The following is a 19,963-nucleotide window of genomic DNA, read 5'->3' as shown; positions in this document are numbered from 1 at the left end:
GGTATCGTGTGTTCACTGTATGGTATCGAGTGTTCATGGTATGGTATCATGTGTTCACTGTATGGTAACGTGTGTTCACTGTATGGTATCATGTGTTCACTGTATGGTTTCAAGTGTTGACTGTATGGTATCATGTGTTCACTGTATGGTATCAAGTGTTCACTGTATGGTTTCAAGTGTTGACTGTATGGTATCAAGTGTTCACTGTATGGTATCATGTGTTCACTGTATTGTATCGTATGTTCACTGTATGGTATCGTGTGTTCACTGAATGGTATCAAGTGTTCACTGTATGGTATCGTGTGTTCACTGTATGGTATCAAGTGTTCACTGTATGGTATCAAGTGTTCACTGTATTGTATAGAGTGTTCACTGTATGGTATAGAGTGTTCACTGTAAGGTATCGTGTGTTCACTGTATGGTATTATGTGTTCACTCTATGGTATTGTGTGTTCACTGTTTGGTATCTTGTTTGGTATATCTTTTGTATGGTAATGTTTTTTAAATTATTAGTAGCGTATGTTTGCTAAATGGTATCATGTGTTTGCTTTATAGTACATCGTATGTTCAATAAGTTATTTTAGATAATCACTGTCTGGTATCGTTTGTTCACTGTATGGTTGTATGTCTGCAATACATCAACTAAACAGCATACCAAACCCACTGACTTTTGTTACCTTTTTCTAGCTCTTTTGGATTAAAGCCTTTCCTCTCAAACGATACAACTTTTGTATCATACATGTAATTGCATTCTTACTACTCTGAATGGCATTATTCCTTGTACATATGGTTTTTAATTCTTGAAATTTGGAAGTCACAAATACCATGTCACCACGGTGGCTATCACTGCGTGCTATATCAGCGTGCTATCATGTCATGCGTTATCAGCTTGCTGTCACTGCGTGCTATATCAGCGTGCTATCACTGCGTGCTATATCAGCATGCTATCACTGCGTGCTATATCAGCGTGCTATATCAGCGTGCTATCACTGCGTGCTATATCAGCGTGCTATCACTGCATGCTATATCAGCGTGCTATATCAGCGTGCTATCACTGCGTTTTATATCAGCGTGCTATCACTGCGTTCTATATCAGTGTGCTATCACGGCGTGCTATTTCGGCGTGATATCATGCCATGCGTTATCAGCGTGATATCACTGCGTGAATGCACGCTCACGGAGCATCATCCTTTTACACTTGAAATAGATTTTGATAAATGGCTGCTCGTCGCAACTCCTGATGCAACTAATAGAGTTTTTACAACCGCAGCCCATTAAAAGCAAAGACAATAGGCCGTCTGACCGGCCGATGATCCCGCTATCAGAATCGGTCGTCCCGGTGTATACGCATTGTATTGCTGGTCATTGTACCAATAATTACTTGCAGTTGGATGAAAACGGGATGAAACACAAAAAAAATATTTTTACAAAATTCTATATAATTATTCTCTTTTTCTTCAATTTACAGTGCATGATCCTGCTAATTTTGAAATTTGTTATCGGCCGGTCAGACGGACTATTGTCCTTGCTTTTAATGTTCGCATCTAGAAAAATCTTTTTGAACACTTTTTAAAAAAATACTATTTTGATTATTGCGTCAAAATCTTTAAGTTTTATTTCTTCAGTCTGTTTAACCACTTTTTCGAGGTTTGTTCGCAATTTTTCAAAGGAGTTTGGTTTTTTTTTGTTAAAGTACACAACAAGTCGATAATTATGATGAAGTTTTTGCTTTGCTCACTAATTACTAGTAGTTGATAAATTTGATTGATTTTCTTTTCTTGTTTGAGTGCATGGGTTCTTTGATAGATCGAATTATGGTTATCAAATAAACTATAATAATTAGTTTGCCACCAAATTAATTATTCTATGTATTCCTTTACCTGCAGCATTTCTACCAAAAGGATTAACTTTTATTGAAGATTATGATTAATGCACTTTGATTTCTTTCATGCGACAATATGAAAAAAAAAAGTTTACATTTGCAGGAAAAAAGCTCAGCAAGCTAGCGAAGGTGTGATTTGAAATTTTTCGAAAACATTCATATTAATTAATTTTGTTTCACAAATTTACAAAAAAAATTACTTGTCAATTTAAAATTTATTAACAATATTTCAAGTACATGACATGTATAAGCCATGACCTTTTCTGATTTCGGTCAAGGCTAAATTTAAACTTGTAAAGATACGTATACCCAGCAATTATATTAGTATATGATTACATGACCTTTCTAATTTTGGTCAAGGTTAAAGTCAATTTTTTTTATTATCTTGGATAAGGATCGCCAGATAATATTTTGTACCAGTTTAAGAATACGGTGTTTCACGCTTCGAGTCAAGGTTGAAATGAAACAATTCATATGTACCATTGGTAAGGATTTCAAAAAACGTACAGAAGATTCCTAGCTTTGTTAAAAGTTATATTTGAAATTTTTACAAACTCTTACAGACAACAGATTCGGAAACGGAACAAAGATTGTTACTAATTTTTGCGGGGATTGCTTTGTTTTGTTTTTGATAATATTCGTTGTTGTTTGTTTTGTTTGGTTTTTTTTTTTTTTTTTTTTTTTGCTTGTTTGTTTATTTGTTCGCTCTGCATCAAACAAACTGTTTCACAGTGTATTGCAGGAACAAATTATATTGATCGATGGAAAATAAACAAAAAGTTAAAAGAAACACGAAAAAAATCCACAACAAATAGACAGCAGCTTATTTGAAAATAGCTAGATTTATAAGTCTGTTAATGCTCATTTTGAACTCGCAAAGGGATCTATAGAACTCATAAATGATTCAAAGAGATAGCTAGAAATAAATTGTATAATCTATACATTCTTTCCAGAAAAAACTTGAAACATTAGATAATCCATTTCAAGCATTATATCAGGTTTTCATTGTATTAATGCAATTAATTCTAAATTCAGTTTGCACGTGTATATGTCGATTACGTAATCGTGGCTGAGACGCCTCCCTCATAAATGTTTGTCGATTATACTCCATTCGATTGAGATATTTCAAAAACAGGGATTTCAAAAAGTGCATTCAAGCTATAAAGTTGCCTTGCGTTTTCTTTGACTTTTTTTTTTTTTTAAATGTTGACGAGTTCTTTAGCGTACGATTGAACTCTGTTATGTATCTAATAATTCTCCTCTGATGAATTATCTCCATCAAGTTCATGTTTACTTAATAGGCGAATATTTATTCATAATTGTTTCGATGATTTTCCCAATTTCGATTGCTGTAAGTCCAGATTTATCAAAACGTATTGCTTGTCTCTTTAACCCAGAGAACATACTAATTATTAACTTACCGTTTCAAAAGTTCAAAGAGTCAAGTATGAATTTTATGTGAAAGCGAATCGCATGTAAATCAATAAAAGATTATAGAAGCTGCACCCATTATTTAGATAATCGATTGAATTGGGGCTACTCATAAAGTACAGCATACATTTAAGCTTTAGCATCAGTTAATTGTATGACAGGGACCGACGATTGTTCAGCGGGTCTTAGATTCTAATGACTAAGTGATCAAAAGTGAGAGAAATAATTCATGATCGAGTGAAGTCGAGGATAATTCGAGTCCGGATCAATTCGGTGCAATAAAAGCCAGGCGCGTGAAAAAAAGTGCGCTCACTAGATACATGTATATCTGATGCACGCTGCTTACTCAAGCGTGTCCAAGGAACTGACAAAGCTTTACCCCCCACCTCAAAATAAAAAAAAAATGGTCGACTTCAACGTCTCGGAGATATCTTTGTGTAGGTTCGGTGATCGTTCGGATAGGAAAGAGTTACTATGACTGTGCTTCAGATTTTGGGAAGATTATGAGATCTTTATGTCTTTTCTTTATAACATTATACTATTGATTTTAAGGTAAAAGATAAAAGGATAGCGTGCAAAGTCAACGCATTAAAAGAGTGCAGTACTAAAAGAAAAAGGGAGAAAAAACATAAACCGGCATGGATAACGTGAGTTTTGGTCCGTCTCCGGACTTTTCCAACGGATCCGGATTTTTAAACGGATCGAATTCGGATTTTGATGAATTCGGTTACCTGGAATCACACCTTGGACCCCGTTATTTAAACACCCCTGTACTGGCCGTTCTGTCCAGTGTGTATGTTGCGATTTTTCTGTCTGGGACCGTGGGCAATGTATGCACGTGCATCGTGATCGCCAGGAACAGGCACATGCACACGGCGACCAACTACTACCTATTCAGTCTGTCCGTCTCGGACTTGGCCACGCTGTTTCTGGGTATGTCTTTGATTTTGATTTTTAAGAGCAAATTAATTCTTCTTTTTTGACTGTTTTCTCTTTGATATTTCTTTTTACACTATATCATTTGTTGAATTGTAATTTCGAATGGCATTATAAAAATCTTGAAAAGAAACTGTTTCAAAAATCAATTTTTAATATGAGTCTTATTTATAATGATCATAAATTTTAAATATTCCAAAGCTAATTTCGTCGAAATTCTCTCTCTCTCTCTCTCTCTCTCTCTCTCTCTCTCTCTCTCTCTCTCTCTCTCTCTCTCTCTCTTCAGAGAAAAAGTTGTTAATTTGATTCAAATGGGTGAATTATAGTTAAATTTTGTGGAGTTCTTTGCCAATTTCCGGTTAATGATTTGATCGTAATTTATCCCAACATCCGTGTCAGCTTCATAATGCACACATCTCAAACGCTATAACACGCGAGTTCATCTTATTCAAGTTGACGGGAGAAATCTCGTTAATAATTCACTTTAAATTTTCTCCTTGCTGCATGTGCAAATCCCAAAGTCGTGGATAAAATGCTGGTTTTTTTTTCATGTATTTATATTGATGCTCGTAAATTCTGCCATGAAGTAAAAGGGTATAGCGTTAAGAGCTATCGTTTAGAGGAAGAATTTTCATTCTTTTTTCTTTCTTTTTTCAATTTTAAAATATACGTGTATATGATTACTGATTGCTCCCATCGAATCAGAACGGTACCTCTACCCCCCCCCCCCTTCCTTAAATATTGAAAAAAAATAATTATCAAAATTAATTAGAAAATTTCATCTTAGGAAAAATGTTTCCATTCTATTCTGAATATTCTTTTGTAACAATTCTCAAATACACAGGATAAAATTGATTTTAAGATTTTACATACTCTTTTCTCTTTACCAAAACCGCAATGCGCATGTACATTGTACCACAAAAGTTCAATAAAAAGCAAAAATCGATCAAGTGAAATATTAATTACGGGATATATACGATAACCCAGCACCGAGTCGGGTTGGAGGAATGATGAATTGATATGTTCATGAACGAAAATCCTATATAACGCCGGCATAGAACTGTTGTCAGAAATTAGTTTCTCAAGAACCGAAACAATTTTGTAACACTTGTTAAAAGACAACAACAAAAATACGTTCATAGTTACATTGTATGTGTAAAACATAGAGAATCTTTTTTTTCCTCTGTGTTTTAATAGTATATCGAGAGTAACTACGTAAAGCCGGGGAACACTAATGACCCCAAACACTCGGAGAGCTGTTGGTTTCAATAAAACATCAGAAGAGACAACATGTTGAAACTCTTCTGAAATCCTGAACAAGGTTCTCCGCGTTACTATCAATTTGCGCACAATAATCAAAGTACTAAAGGGACTGAAAATCGCTTTTTATTTATTATCTTCAACATATTTTTGAGTTTATACCATGTTAATATTATCTGCAGTATATTTTTAAGTATATAGTACAAGTTCTTTCAGAAATCGGGTTTATCGACCGCCTAGCTATGACGAGATTTTAGAAAAACATAATTCATTTATAAACTATATACTTAGGATTAATCAATTGAATTAAGATTCCTGTATATATACAATCTTGATGATTAACTCTAAGCATGCGTTAGTTTGCTTACACAGTTCTGAGTTCTTTGTATATTAACGTTTTTGATCTCGATTAATTATTTGCACTGCCTATGAAAAACATACCCGAGTTTTCTTTGAAGAAACATCCACTTATCATTTTCAATCATTTTTTTATCGAAATATATTGACGATATAAGTTTTCTTAATGCTTCTTTACTGCAATCGAAGAACTTTGATTTTGACACAGCTATCCTAGGCCCCGAGAGAACTGTTGCGGATATCATTAATTCTTTCATGGATCACGATTTGAACTTTTGAGATGCGGTCAAGCTCTCTTTTAGAAAGTGGAATCGACAATAGATTATACACGGCTGCTTCGCTTTCGTAATGATCAACTTATGGGGTTGTTTTAATAATTTGAATAGACGTAATGAATACTCAACCATCTAAATTCTTCTTTCGGTTCTTGTCAGGTGGTTTTTTTTTTAATAATTAAGAGCAAATTGTGAAATGCATATTGATATTCTTTAGAAAACTTTTATTCGTTTACTCTCAAATTTGCTAAAATTGTCGGTAAGAAAAACCCTAAAGACGAGAAATTACATTCGCTACATAACGCAGAACGCATCCCCTAAAACGTCTTCCTTGATTGCTGAATTTCCGCCAATCGCCATTGTTACACAAATTCTGACAAATTAGCCAAGAACAGACCTCTCTGAATAGCGTTAAATACTTAAATGTGATTCTATATATCGAAAATCGTTGGTAAAAAAAAAATGGGAAATTTTCTTGGAAACTCCGGGGTGAGTTCGCTAAAAGCTGCTGATCGCAGGGCCTAATTACTGCGTCGTCGGCGCGTCGGAACTAACGTTGACGGCTCGTTTGACACCTTCTCTTTCAGCCGGTTGAAGTTCGTGCCCTTTTGCCGACTAGATTCAAAAGATGGCGGTGCCTGTTGATTAGTTTCGTTTGCACGATCTGTCATTCTGTATATATGATTGGCCACTTGAAGCGCCAGCAACAGGGGGTTAAATTGATATACCATTGATTACCATTTTAACCACCTCTCTCTATCTCCCTCCCTCCCCTCCCTCTCTCTCTGTCTTTCTCTGTCTGTCTGTCTGTCTGTCTGTCTCTCTCTCTCTCTCTCTCTCTCTCTCTCTCTCTCTCTTATTTTCTAATTCAATACCAAATATTTTTAACACTTCGACACACTTGTCAGGCCTTTTTGTACGAAGATACGAGATGTAGGAGGTGATACAGGGGTGTAACGTCTTTTTCAATTAAGAAGGATTAAGTCCGCATTATGTTTAAGCGGAGAGTCGTGTTCGTTTTAATAGCCTCTGTCGGATCCTGCTACTAACGATGTTTTCAAAAATTGACATGATCGAACTCTGCAACCCCCACCACATTCATGTACTCTATCTCTCTCTCTCTTTCTTTCTCACTCTCTCTGTGTCTGTCTGTCTGTCTCTCTCTCTCTGTCAGTCTGTCTCTTCCCCTCCACATACATGTATTTTCATTCTCTCTCTCTCTCTCTCTCTCTCTCTCTCTCTCTCTCTCTCTCTCTCTCTCTCTCTCTCTCTCTCTCTCAGATCGGTACATTCAAAAGCATCTCCGTTTCTCACTTGTTTTAAGTAAAATTAGAACGGACACTTAATTGTTCCAGATAAAACAAATACACCTGCCTTATCTTTTATAAGGAAGGTGTCGATTTTCTTAAAAACAATCTTGTGTGATCACTTTTTCCTTTCGCAAATTTTATTCAGAAAAATTACCGCTTAAAAATATAATTATTATAATGATCTTTTATGAAATATTTAATAAAATTCTTCTTTAAAATGAGTTAATATCAGATGTAATAATTGCGAAAGGGTGAATTGTCCTGGAGTCTTAATTGTGCATTTAAAAGAATAAGATAAAATAAATGGTTTCTGCAGTGAGCATTTAGTGCAATGTAAACTCTACATGATATTGATTCTTTATTCAATGTCAGCTCACCGAGAATAAGTGTTGTTTTGTGAGTTAAGCTTCTTATTGAAGTATCTGAATTTCGGATATTAAATTGAAAATTAAAAAGAAAAAAGTAGACTAAGAATGCCGTCAAAATAACAAGTTTTTACTGTGTACTTTTAACAGTTTTCAATGATCTCCATCCGATTAGCTGTCGCGAGCACACATTTGATGTACATTTAGGTAATATCAATTTTAGGATCATACTTAAACATATGAGATAAATGTTTCTTAATTTCACGCTCTGATGAACATAGCAATAACAGTGTGTGATATATTGTCATTGTGTGGTGAGGAAAGAAAAACATGAATACCTTGTATATATCAAGGAAGGAAAAGAAAGGGGTAGGGGGTCAGAAAACCCTTCCCATGAAAATTTTACACTTATTTTATTTATTCAGTATAACGTTATCAAATATACGCATCGACCCAAACGCCTTTTGCAAACAAAACCATTTTGACCCCCCCCCCCCCTCCCTCCCGTTTAATCTGTGCTTGGTTTTTTTTTTCTTATACAACGCACACTACTGCATTAACTTGTTAGTTCAACAATAAAAAAGTTCAAAATCTTATGATGAGGTTAAATTCTAGAAGGGTGTTAATGACAATATTTCACCCCCGGAGAAAAGGGTGAGGATCAGGGGGCTGTTTTTTCTCTTCAAAAAATTACAAATGTATGTGTCATTGAATTGGTATTTATTTTTGCATAAAATGTTCGTTTTTATTGGATATATGACTATAAAAGTAATCAACCATGAGTTCATAAACTTACTGATGATTTCATATTGTTAAAGTAACTTGCGCCAAATTTCGAAAAGAATTCATTGGAGAAAAAAAGAACTACAAAAGAATAATGCATTAATTTCTGATAACCGGTATAAAGCAGTTACTGTATTGTGAGCCTTATACTTAAATGAAAAATAATTCACTATACATAGATTGAACTGCTGCACATACAAAGGAAAGTGGCGCATTAGTAAAAAGGGCCGCTCTTTCAAAATTATTCCAATTGGAAGTCAAATGAGCTATTGATAAAACTCATCATAATTGTTAGGCTCTTTTAATGATAAGGCAAAAAAATCTTAATTCATCGCACAATGTACTGTTAAAGAGTGAACATTTGTTGATCCATGGCCTAGATAAATTGATTTCTTGATTTCATGAAATAACGTCTGTCTCGTTTGCACATTTTCTGCCATGTGACGTAACAATACCCAAATTGTGTGCAATCGAGACGCCCCGGATGTCTCATAATCTCAAGAATCACGTGATTGACGTTTGTGCGAGACATCCGAAGAGTTTCGATTGACAAATCCATGAACATGATGAATCAAAGTACTGAACGGACTGGAAAGACATTAGCAAGCTTGTTGGTATTATTGTCGTTAAGAATTCATTTTCAGATACTGTAGAGATCATGTAGAAGATATCAACATTTTTCTGTTAGACTAGCCAATAAATTGCCTGGAATAAGGGTATACACTTCGAAAAAATTATTAGTACATGTATATATATATGATAATTTTGAATTGTAAAATGCAAATAACTTCTATTGATTTCAGCTCTTCCACAGGAGCTATACATGATTTGGGAGGCCTACCCCTGGCGACTGGGAGAGGGATTTTGCATCATCAAAGCATTTATTACAGAAATGTCTGCATACGCGTCCATTCTCACCATAACTGCCTTCACAATAGAAAGATGGGCGGCCATATGTCACCCAATGAGATTCCAGAAGTTGTCCAATTTATCACGAGCTGTCAAAGAGATCGTAGTGATCTGGATTCTGTCCATTTTGTGTGCCCTGCCTTACCCCATTCACACACGGACGTTTTACGAGATGACACACCCCGTGACGTTTCGTCCCCTCCTCGACTCCATGGTTTGCAGCATCCCCCATCAATGGCGGGAAACCATGAAAGTGTTCCTGCAGTTTTCCTCGTTCATATTTTTTGTCTTACCCATGACTCTTATAACACTTATATACATTCGGATTGGGATAACGCTGTATAACTCAGAAGTTATCGGCGTTCAGCAGAACTCACTGGGACCGGAAGGTGGCGCTCAAAGTAAGAAGTCGTTCAGTGCAACAAAGGCCCGGAAGTCCGTATTGAAGATGCTAGGTAATACCTACTATGATAATTTGTAGTCATTGGTTTTTCTTACTTTATGTCAAAATTTCTAAATTTTGAAAGAATATTCTTAAGACGAGTTAACTTTTTTAGAATTATGAAAAAATCCCCTGTTCTTGAATGAAAGTAACTATATTAAAAGTACATTGCGATGGATTTAATGATTCTATTTCTTTTGTACCTTCAGTTGCAGTAGTGGTGGCCTTTTTCGTCTGCTGGGCGCCTTTTCACACTCAGAGGCTGTGGACGATCTACATGAAGAAAGAACACTGGACAACTGAGCTACTGGAGCTCCAAAATCATGTGTTCTTCCTGTCAGGTTTGGTGATATTTCCCTCTCTCTCTATCTCTCTTTCAATAAATTTATCTCTTATCATGTCTGTTTGTTTGTCCGTTTTTCTGTTTCCTCTTTATCTTTTTTCTCGGTAAAAGTTTTTAACAAATAATAAAAAAGACAAAAATAAATTTTTGAAACTTGTATACTGGAATGGGAAAAAAAATCAAAATGTTTGAAGCTACATGCTGATGTTTTGTCTTGCCCAGGTGTGCTCTACTTCTTCAGTGCCACGGTGAACCCCATTCTTTACAACGTCATGTCCAGGAAATACAGACAGGCGTTTAGACAAACTCTATGCGGGGGGCGTCCCCGAAACCCGGACCCCCGAAGTACCTACGTCTCTTCCTACAGCCCCTCCCGTCAGAAAACCCTTGGCTACAACAAGATGTCCAAGTCTGCAGCCGGACGGTTCAGCATTGAAGAAACGGAAAACACGTACGCCGAGAGCCGGTCTTAGTGGAGATGTTCGATACAGGTGTATGATACATGTGTATGATTTATAGGTGTATGATACAGGTGTATAAAATAAGTGTTTGATAAGCGCGCATTATACATGTGTATGGTACAGGTCTTGGATACACTCAGGTATATAGTACAAATGTAAGACACAGGAACTGATATATGGTACGCGTATGCGATACAGATGTATAGTACAAGTGTATGGTACATAAGTATATTACAGCTGTATATTACAGGTGTGTAGTACAGTTGTATGATATATGTGTATGGTACAAGTGTATCATACTGACATTTGATACAGGTGTATATTACATGTGTGTGATTTAGGTGTATGATACAGGTGAATAATACAGGTGTCTGATACAGTGTATGGTACAAGTGTATCATATTGACATTTGATACAGGTGTATATAACATGTGTGTGATACGGGTGTATGATACAGGTGAATAATACAGGTGTCTGATACAGTGTAAGTATGTTACAAGTGTATCATACAGGTATGCGATTATACGAGTGCATTGCTTATAGTACCTGTATTAATGTTTATTATCTTTTTATGGGAGAGAGACAATCTAAATGGAAGAGAATTGTTTGGCTTATACTTGATTACAGGTGTATAGGTAAACGCATACATACCTGTGTAATCTTGTGGGAAAGAATTGAATTCAAATTGTAATTTTAAGGTTTGAATGAAATATTTATTTGTTACATTAATTTTATGCATCTGTCTAGGGAGTGAAGTACTGATCACGTGCATGTGCACATTTTTGATATATAATTACATATGTTTGTAAATGAACAATATATTATATCATTGCTGGAATCTTGTCTCAATCAATATGATTTACCATAAATCTGTCTCTTTCCTTTCGTTACGAAAATTAATGTTCGCCTATATGTATACTGGATAGACCATTATGTTTTGACCATTTTTCTTTTAATCAAAATGATGTTTCGAATAAAAAGAGAGCATACAGGCAACCGTTTTATTCTTTATTGCGTTCATTGAAACTTTTGTTTAAGTTACTTCTCGGGTCTTTCCGTCAGAGCTCGAAAAATCACCTGTATTATATTAACTGACCGGATGTTAGAATCTTTTTTTTTTAAAAAAATGGTGTTGCTTTCCCCCAATTTTTCAAAAGTATCTGCTACACAACCTTTTATGTCAATGCTGTGCTATATTTAGAGCATATCATTGGCTTAAATGAAGTATATCTCACAGTAAACATATCGTAAAATGTATTGTATTATATATCAAGTTTAATAAACACAGGATTGTCATAGACGCCTACGTAATACATTCGAGGTGTTTTTCCGAGTAATGTCGTGTAAGGCCCGAGAAATTACGACTAAGAATTTCGCTTGACTTGTGTCCATTTGGTTTATTCGAAATGAATAAAAAGTCTATTCTGATTGGTCAATAATTAAAATATACAGAATTATTGATTGCGCTCTCAGGCGCACAGTAGGGCATTCCGGTAATACTACTGTTAATGAACTATAACATGTAAATTTCGTTTTAACATCAATAAATAATTTTATTATTTGTGGGGCATTTCGTCTAACCAGTACATAAATAACAATAAGTAACAGTAGCTTAGGTCTTATTATGGAAGTTCGGTAGATATAAGTTATTTCTGAAATTTTGATAAATTAATGGATAGCTTTTCTGAACTATCTTTCCTGAATCATTCCATCAAGACAATAGACATGTTTATAAGCTTGCCGGAAAGGCCAGAGAAGATACGATTACTACAAAACAGTAACTTTGATTCTTCTGGTATTTTTTTTTTTTTTTTTTTTTACCTCAAATTGAAATTACAGTAAATACAGAATGATTGAAGCACAGTTAATGAGTTATAATGAGACCCACACCCCAACACAATTTCAGTGCACCAACGTCACTTCCTTTTTAATTATTAATCGGTTCAAAAATTAAAGCAATGGTTTAGAAATATGATACTTACTTCCGTGTTTTATGATTGCTTCAGTGGTAGCTCACCTATTAATAGATCTTTTTAAACTTTTCAGTTTCTAAATTTTCGATTCACTGCGATTTAACCGGATGTAAATAAGTCAAGCGAAATTCTAATTAAGGTACTTTTAGGTTAATAGACATCTTTTTATTTGGTTGAACAACATTGGACCGGAACAAATCTATGCATAGATTTAAGTGAAGTATTTTCAACGATTCATCGCGACATTTCGATCGTTTAAGAAACGCCAAGAATTCCTCAAACCCGATTTTGCGTCAAAAAGAATGCACTACCCGGCCATCTTTCTCAAACATGCACAAACTATACATTTACAATAATTTCCAGTGCTTGTGAGTCGTTAAGAATTAATTTATTCATGGTCTGTTGATCAATCTCCATACAACTTATAATAAACTCGATCTGTAGTTTCTATGTGTGATGCTATATTGCTATATTGCAAGTTTCAATTCAATTCACCAAACCAGAACGAAAATTAAAGTACTGAAGAGCTGACGGTAGTTGATTTTATCGATTATTATTTATTTTAGAATCAACGATGTATTATTTTGCATGGCAAGTAGTTTCCTATATGTATTTGAATTATGCACATTTTTAAAAAATATGAATCATTCTCCGGCAAGAATTTCGCGAAAACCCTTTATGAATCATGTTGTGTAATATTCAAAGAATTCCATCAAACTACGTATCAGTAATCGATATTTCAAAGAAATAGTATGGATCCAAGCAATATTGAACTCTAGTCTCGTTCAACCAGACGCTCGGCTGTCTCCGTCAATATAAGATAAGCAAGACAGACAGATTTAAAATCAACTCCCAAAAAGTGTGAAAAACGAATTTGGGACAGACTGACCGACATATATCATCAAAGATTATATACTCAGTAAATACTAATCATATCCTGTTAAAACAGTGAACTAAAAAAAAATGATGAGAGAGGGCTATTGGTACCGTAAGAAAATTTACTTTTCACACCAAAAAATAATACCTGTCACCGATGATCTTAACTGAGGTATTTTTCCTCTTAAGACTATAGTTTCAATACAGGCATGTATAATTTGAGTTGACTCCATTGAATATTGATAGTAAGTCATCAAAAAAAGCACAAAGGAGATTTAAATTTATACACCACTTTTTGATGACGCAGTGCGCAAAAAAGTAAATCTGGAAGCATGCAATTCCGGTACTGGTTGATTTAAACTGAAGCAAATTGTATGGGGACCGCTTTTTTGAAAAATTTGTTAAATGAATAGATTTAATTTGATAATTTGAAAATTCATTACTTACAAGTAATGTGGTATGTGACACCTTCACGTTGTGTGGTATTATTTATCGAAATAATCAAGTATAATTTTTTAAATATTTTCTTTCCCATCATATGTTACACCCTATCGCAGTGGATTAGTAGGTTCACTACAAACCTGAAGGTTTTGAGTTCGATTCCCGTTGAGAACAATAATTTTTTTAATTTTCCAAAATTTTCTAAAACGTATTTTTGGTTGGATACTGTGAAAGAAAATTCTAAACCGGTGAAAGTTTTTCAATTATAATATACTTTAATGCGCATTAATATCGACAGGTGTTCCTTGACACCTTAAGGGGATGGGAGGGTTGCTTTGGATTTCTCTCAGGTTGGGATACATAAATCCTATTAGCCTAGTCAATTTTCCTCTTTATTCATTTGACTTAGTTTTGCATTAAAACGAATATTTTCACTTATACAGGCCTGTAAAAAAAATGTGTATGTATTTATCATTCCAACATTATATTTAGGACATTTTCTTCAACTCAGAAATGAAAATTCCCCAAGGTGTTTGGGCATTGGGACTCAGGAACGATAACCCTTACCTGAGGAACTTTCATACCAAATAAAATTTAAAATATTTTGTTGTGTTTATTTGCAATGATTTTCATTCATTTTTTATGTCAGATTTACTAAAATACATATTATTATAACATCAAGCAACTTTTTCAGATGATTTGTTAACAGAGTAAGAAAATGTGAAAATTTATGTTTTGGGGAAATATTAAAAAAATTGCAATAATATCATTTTTGAATGTTAAGAAGTATTATATTTTTTTATGTGTCCGAAGGAAATATCCATCATATCACAAAAAAATTTCTCTCAATTTGTTAATAGCTAACTTTAAAAAAAAATATTTTACAAAAAAAAAAAAAAAAAAAAAAATTTGAAAATTCTCATATACCTATAGTATCCCTATCATCATTTTGATACTTGATAAGTATATGTTTTGTGGTCTTCTATTGAAAATTGGAATACACTGTTGGTGTATAGAGCCACCTTAAGGGGGGGGGGGTTACTGTATTTAAATACCAAGAGCGTTTTACATGTGTGCTGAATTACTGAATCATGACGAACTCTTCGGTAAACGATCCGTTTGTGTATAGCAACCAGGGAGCGGACACACTGGACTGGATATTGCCAGGGTAAGTATTTTTATCTTTAAGCTGTGAAACTCTAGATATTGTTAAAGTGTAAATGACAGATATTTGTATTTCTTTCATATCTATACGACATCCAAAATATCACAGATACCCCGATACCTAAAGCAAGCATGTTGTGTTTACCTTTGTTCTCAGCTATACGTGGGGTATCCGTACGACAGCCCGGTGTCAACATAAAAACACGAATTTTTTCTACTCTGTTTGGAAGTAGACAAAAAAAACCCTGAAATATACCATTCATGTGTGCTTATGTAAATAATGTTGGTATGATAGAATGCAATTTTGAGCTATTATTCGTGTACCCCAAAACAGGTCTGATCAGGATTATGCAAAGGTTTGGGATTTCATGCCAGAATCTAAAAGGATTCAGGGGCGGTATCCGAACATCCCCTCCCCACCTCTGCTTATTTCAGATATTTTTGAACCACTTTGAAAATTTTCCAAAAAATAAAAGTAAACAATAACCAACCTTTCCAACTGTACTCCCTCGAAATTTTTCTGTATCCGCACCTAGATTTTCTTTACTAATTTGATTTGAGCATATTTTCATTGTTAAAAAAATACAACTGAGATTGGGCACAAGTTCAAAAACTTAGACCGCCCTCTCCCGATACAAGAATATTAATCAGTACAAATAATGTTCACACAACTTGTAAGGTCAACAGATCATATGACAGTTATATATAAAATTTGCAATGATGTACAAACATCAACTAAATCTTTTGGTGTCTTTGAGATAACGATAAACGAAATAAAATAAAATAAATGTTTGTATTCACTGACACTAATTGAGCTGTCGCCCCAAAGTAGGATATGAGTATTTACCATATTTAATTTACAATATGGAAAATTTCATTAAGCAGAACATTTCTAGCCTCTTTATAACTGTTACAAGTGAAAAAATAATGGTAAGTGTCTTCAAGCTTTACATACGAACAAAGTGGATTGTTAATAATACTACAACGAAATAGATCACTGATAAGTGCACAATTATGACGAGGTTTAGTATGAATACTATTCAAAATTGTTCACCATTAGTTAAAAAAATCAGATCTTGTTCTACAGGTAATATCATTCTGACTTATGACAGCAACATGTATTTTTTATTTAAAAATGAGAATGGAGTCGCTTTCATGGACATCCGTTGAAAGCTCATTTCCACTCGTTATAACAACAATTGGAACAATTGATGATTTATACAAATCTTTACGAATAATAACTTAAGGTGGCTCGATACACCAATATATTTCATGGTGTATCGATATAGTTTATTTTGAAAAAAAAATCATAATTTCACAAATAAGAGAAACTGATAGTTCCCCTATATCAATTAATGTCATCCTTTTGTATTTTTTTAAAGAAATAAAAAAGAAAAAAATGTGTTGGTTGCTAATAATTCAATAAGGTATTTTAGAGCTTTTGAATAATTCAAAATGAATGTGCAATACAATTTTCGATTCAAACATGTCAAAGACGCTTAGATAAAAGTTTTAATACATTTTGAAGAAGGATAATTTAATGTTTAAAGAAGGCCGACTTAAGTATAATTGCGCATGTTTTTGCACATTCTAGTGTATTTATTCCTTTATCAAATGCTATCAGATAATTTTTAACAGTTTCTGAAAATATCTGTGTTACATTAAAATGATTTAAATTTCAGATTTTTATGATGTTTATTTCAGTTGTTATGGGCAATTTTCCAATCATTAATTAAATATCACTTTAACAGCAATATGATTCTTTGATTGCAAAGAAAAAAGACTAGTTAGGGACAATTTTATTTTCTGTTTAATGAAGAACAATGTAGGAGTGTGCTTCTATATATATATAATTTTTGAAGATATATTGTAAATTTATTGTCTAATATGAACTAAGATATTCCTTCTGTTAGATCCAATATGACATAAATGTTACAATTGCTTGGAATCCAGCTCTTGTGAATAGTGGGACACTGGCTAGTAAGACTGATTTTGATTGACAGTGGATTAATTCATATAAATCAATAGACTAAAAATGCAGAAAATGCCAAGTTACCTGTAAAACATTTTTAAAATAGACATCAATTACGAAAACCTTTTTTTCTTCAGGGTATTCAGGATGGTGCTAGTTTTATCATAATGAATTGCAGCGATTTGGGATAGCCGCCCCAGTCTTTAAATCCGCCACTATATTTTATCATGTAAGGATCACATGGGGAGCTAGAGCGCTTGACCAGGCGAGGAATTTTAAGTAAAAATACCCGAATCGCCATATTGGGAAGTGGACTGTAAAGGTTCGTAGTTTGTTTATAAACATAGTAACTGGTGCTAAAACTATGAATGATATATATGTATATAACAAGTGTTTAGTAGATTTTATTAGAGAAATTAACGGGTTTTTTAAAATTTGTATACACTAGATGAAGTCAAAATGAACAAAGACGTATTTATTTACGTATGTTTAAAGTCTATATTAAAGATCATGAAGCAATCTGGTATGCGTACATTTGCAAGATTTAACCTGAACTTTTTTTTGTGATTGAGGGTAACAGAATAAGATCGCAGTACAAATTGACAATTGATTAATAATGGATAAATGAGTTGTTACAATTTTTTTCAGAAATAAGTTAAAAGTCCATTAAAGTATTTAACCATGGACCGCCGTACTTGGGCCCAGGATGTGTTACGGTGTCATCTCTGTGAGACCCCGGGCCCCCCTATGTACTGTGACATTTGTCACATACATCTGTGTAAAGCCTGTGTGGGGGAACATCTCTCTGATGAATCCAAAGAACACAAAATTGTAACATTCAAAATGCGGGGGTTTGCTCCTGAATGTTCAAAACATTCAAAAAAACTGTGTGAACTTTATTGTGAACAGTGTGACATTCCTATTTGTGTGAAATGTGTCTCCTCTGGTGAACATATAGGACACAAACAAGTTGAAATCTTAAAAAGTCTAGAAACCAAAAAAGAGTTATTACAAAGAGATTTACAAAAATTGGAGAATTCCATTTGTCCTACATACCAAGAGATTGACTCTTATATCTCAGTACAGAAAGCTAATCTGAATAAAAACTCAAAGAAATTTTCAGCTGATATTGACAAACATGGAGAGGACTTGCACAGAGAATTAGACATTGCCATCAAGAAACTGAAATCTGACATGGATGCAATAGAATCTAAACACCTGGTTGTCCTTAATAACCAGGGAGATGAAATCAAACGCACCATTTCTGAAATCAAACAGAGCATTACGGACCTGACGAAACTACTAAACTCCAATGATGTCAGACTTGTCTCTACCTACAAATCCAGGAATGCTGAATTCAGAAGAATGCCTCCTAAACTTACAGTTTCTTTACCGAGATACATCCCTCAAAAGATTACCAAAGAACAGATTTATCAGCAGATTGGTTCTCTATCAGAGTCATCTATCAAAACAGAAGAACTTGGCTTTACAATAGATTCTACTGGTGCTGAGTCCTCTCCCCTGGACAGTCCGCTCATCGATGTACCGCGGATCATCACATATATAAACACTGTGTATGGAGAATCTGATAAATTACACAGTGTGTCCTGTCTGAGTGATGATGAATTGTGGATGCGTGGTGAGGACAACATGATGAGTCTCTACAACCTCCACAGTAAACTAGTGAAATCAATCCAAACCAAGTCAGGGGAGATACCATATGACATAGCAGTGACACAGAGTGGTGAACTAGTTTATACTGATCCCGAAGATAGAACTGTGAACATAGTGAAGAATACACAGATACAGACAGTGATCAGACTACAGGGATGGAGACCTCTCAATGTCTGCAGTACCTCCTCTGGTGACATCATGGTTGTCACCCTGAGTAATGATAGGAAACAAACAAAAGTTATGCGTTTTTCTGGCTCAGCAGAGAAGCAAACTATTCAATACAATGAGAAAGGACAGCCTCTTTATTCCTCAGAGTTCTCTGATCACAATAATTATCCTAAACACATCTGTGAGAACAATAATCTTGATATCTGTGTAGCTGACTTTAGAGCCGGTGCAGTAGTGGTGGTCAATCAGGCTGGGAAACTCCGGTTTACCTACAATGGTCCTTCCTCTATTTCAAAGAAATCATTTAAACCAGTCGGCATCACCACAGACAGCAAAAGTCGGATCCTGACAGCAGACCGTGACAGTGACTTTATCCACATCCTTGATCAGGACGGACAGTTTCTCCGCTACATTGACAACTGTGATTTAAAACTCCCATACGGTTTATGTGTGGACACCAGAGACAACCTGTTTGTGCCCGAGAGGGACACGGGTAAAGTGAAAAAAATTCAATATTATGTTTAAACAAACAATAATTATTATAATCAAAGGCCTGAAGGGCCATAATGGCTTACGGGTTTGATATGACTATATTTACATGGATCGAGTATGATTCCCTCTATTTCTTACGGAAACTTTAGTTTATTTATAGCTCTATAAAAAGTAACTAGCTACATGTAATTCATAGATCTATAGAAACTAACAGGACCGATATCAACATGCCCCATTTGTTGATTGGTCGAACCTTAGTGACCGAAACAGACAGGATTGAAATCTATATGCCTCTTTTATCAATTGGTTGAAACCACCATTGCTTTTAGGAAAATCATAGACTGCATAAAATAATAATGATGATGTCAGACTCAAACTCCACTTTGAAACAATTTGTTTCTTTCTTTTATCCAACGACTGAAGTACATTAACTGTAAAATCATTCAACT

The 19,963-nt window shown here is 34.5% G+C and overlaps 2 protein-coding genes across 2 annotated transcripts; both read left to right on the top strand.

Annotated features, from left to right (window-relative positions):
• The first annotated feature begins 3,380 nt into the window (after positions 1 to 3,380).
• Positions 3,381 to 11,691, top strand: LOC105328372 (neuropeptides capa receptor). Its single transcript, XM_034477841.2, has 4 exons — positions 3,381 to 4,246; positions 9,403 to 9,963; positions 10,160 to 10,291; positions 10,516 to 11,691. Exons 1-4 carry the CDS (start codon positions 3,952 to 3,954, stop codon positions 10,764 to 10,766), a joined length of 1,239 nt encoding a protein of 412 aa, XP_034333732.2. The 5' UTR covers positions 3,381 to 3,951; the 3' UTR covers positions 10,767 to 11,691.
• A 3,478-nt stretch (positions 11,692 to 15,169) lies between these two features.
• LOC136271141 (tripartite motif-containing protein 2-like) lies at positions 15,170 to 19,868 on the top strand. The gene is made up of 3 exons (XM_066070499.1): positions 15,170 to 15,212; positions 17,318 to 17,502; positions 17,829 to 19,868. Exon 3 carries the CDS (start codon positions 17,862 to 17,864, stop codon positions 19,545 to 19,547), a length of 1,686 nt encoding a protein of 561 aa, XP_065926571.1. The 5' UTR covers positions 15,170 to 15,212; positions 17,318 to 17,502; positions 17,829 to 17,861; the 3' UTR covers positions 19,548 to 19,868.
• Positions 19,869 to 19,963: the final 95 nt, after the last annotated feature.

Source organism: Magallana gigas, chromosome 9 (assembly GCF_963853765.1).
Source record: "Magallana gigas chromosome 9, xbMagGiga1.1, whole genome shotgun sequence".
NCBI classification, from domain to species: domain Eukaryota; kingdom Metazoa; phylum Mollusca; class Bivalvia; order Ostreida; family Ostreidae; genus Magallana; species Magallana gigas.
The sequence above is the reverse complement of the archived record's forward strand: the minus strand, read 5'-3'. Positions and strand labels throughout refer to the sequence as shown.

Coding starts and splice junctions, on each gene's coding strand:
- LOC105328372 (XM_034477841.2), top strand. CDS start 3,952: ATGGATAACGTGAGTTTTGGTCCGTCTCCGGACTTTTCCAACGGATCC. Junction 4,247..9,402: donor CTTGGCCACGCTGTTTCTGG/GTATGTCTTTGA, acceptor TATTGATTTCAG/CTCTTCCACAGGAGCTATAC. Junction 10,292..10,515: donor TCATGTGTTCTTCCTGTCAG/GTTTGGTGATAT, acceptor TGTCTTGCCCAG/GTGTGCTCTACTTCTTCAGT.
- LOC136271141 (XM_066070499.1), top strand. CDS start 17,862: ATGGACCGCCGTACTTGGGCCCAGGATGTGTTACGGTGTCATCTCTGT.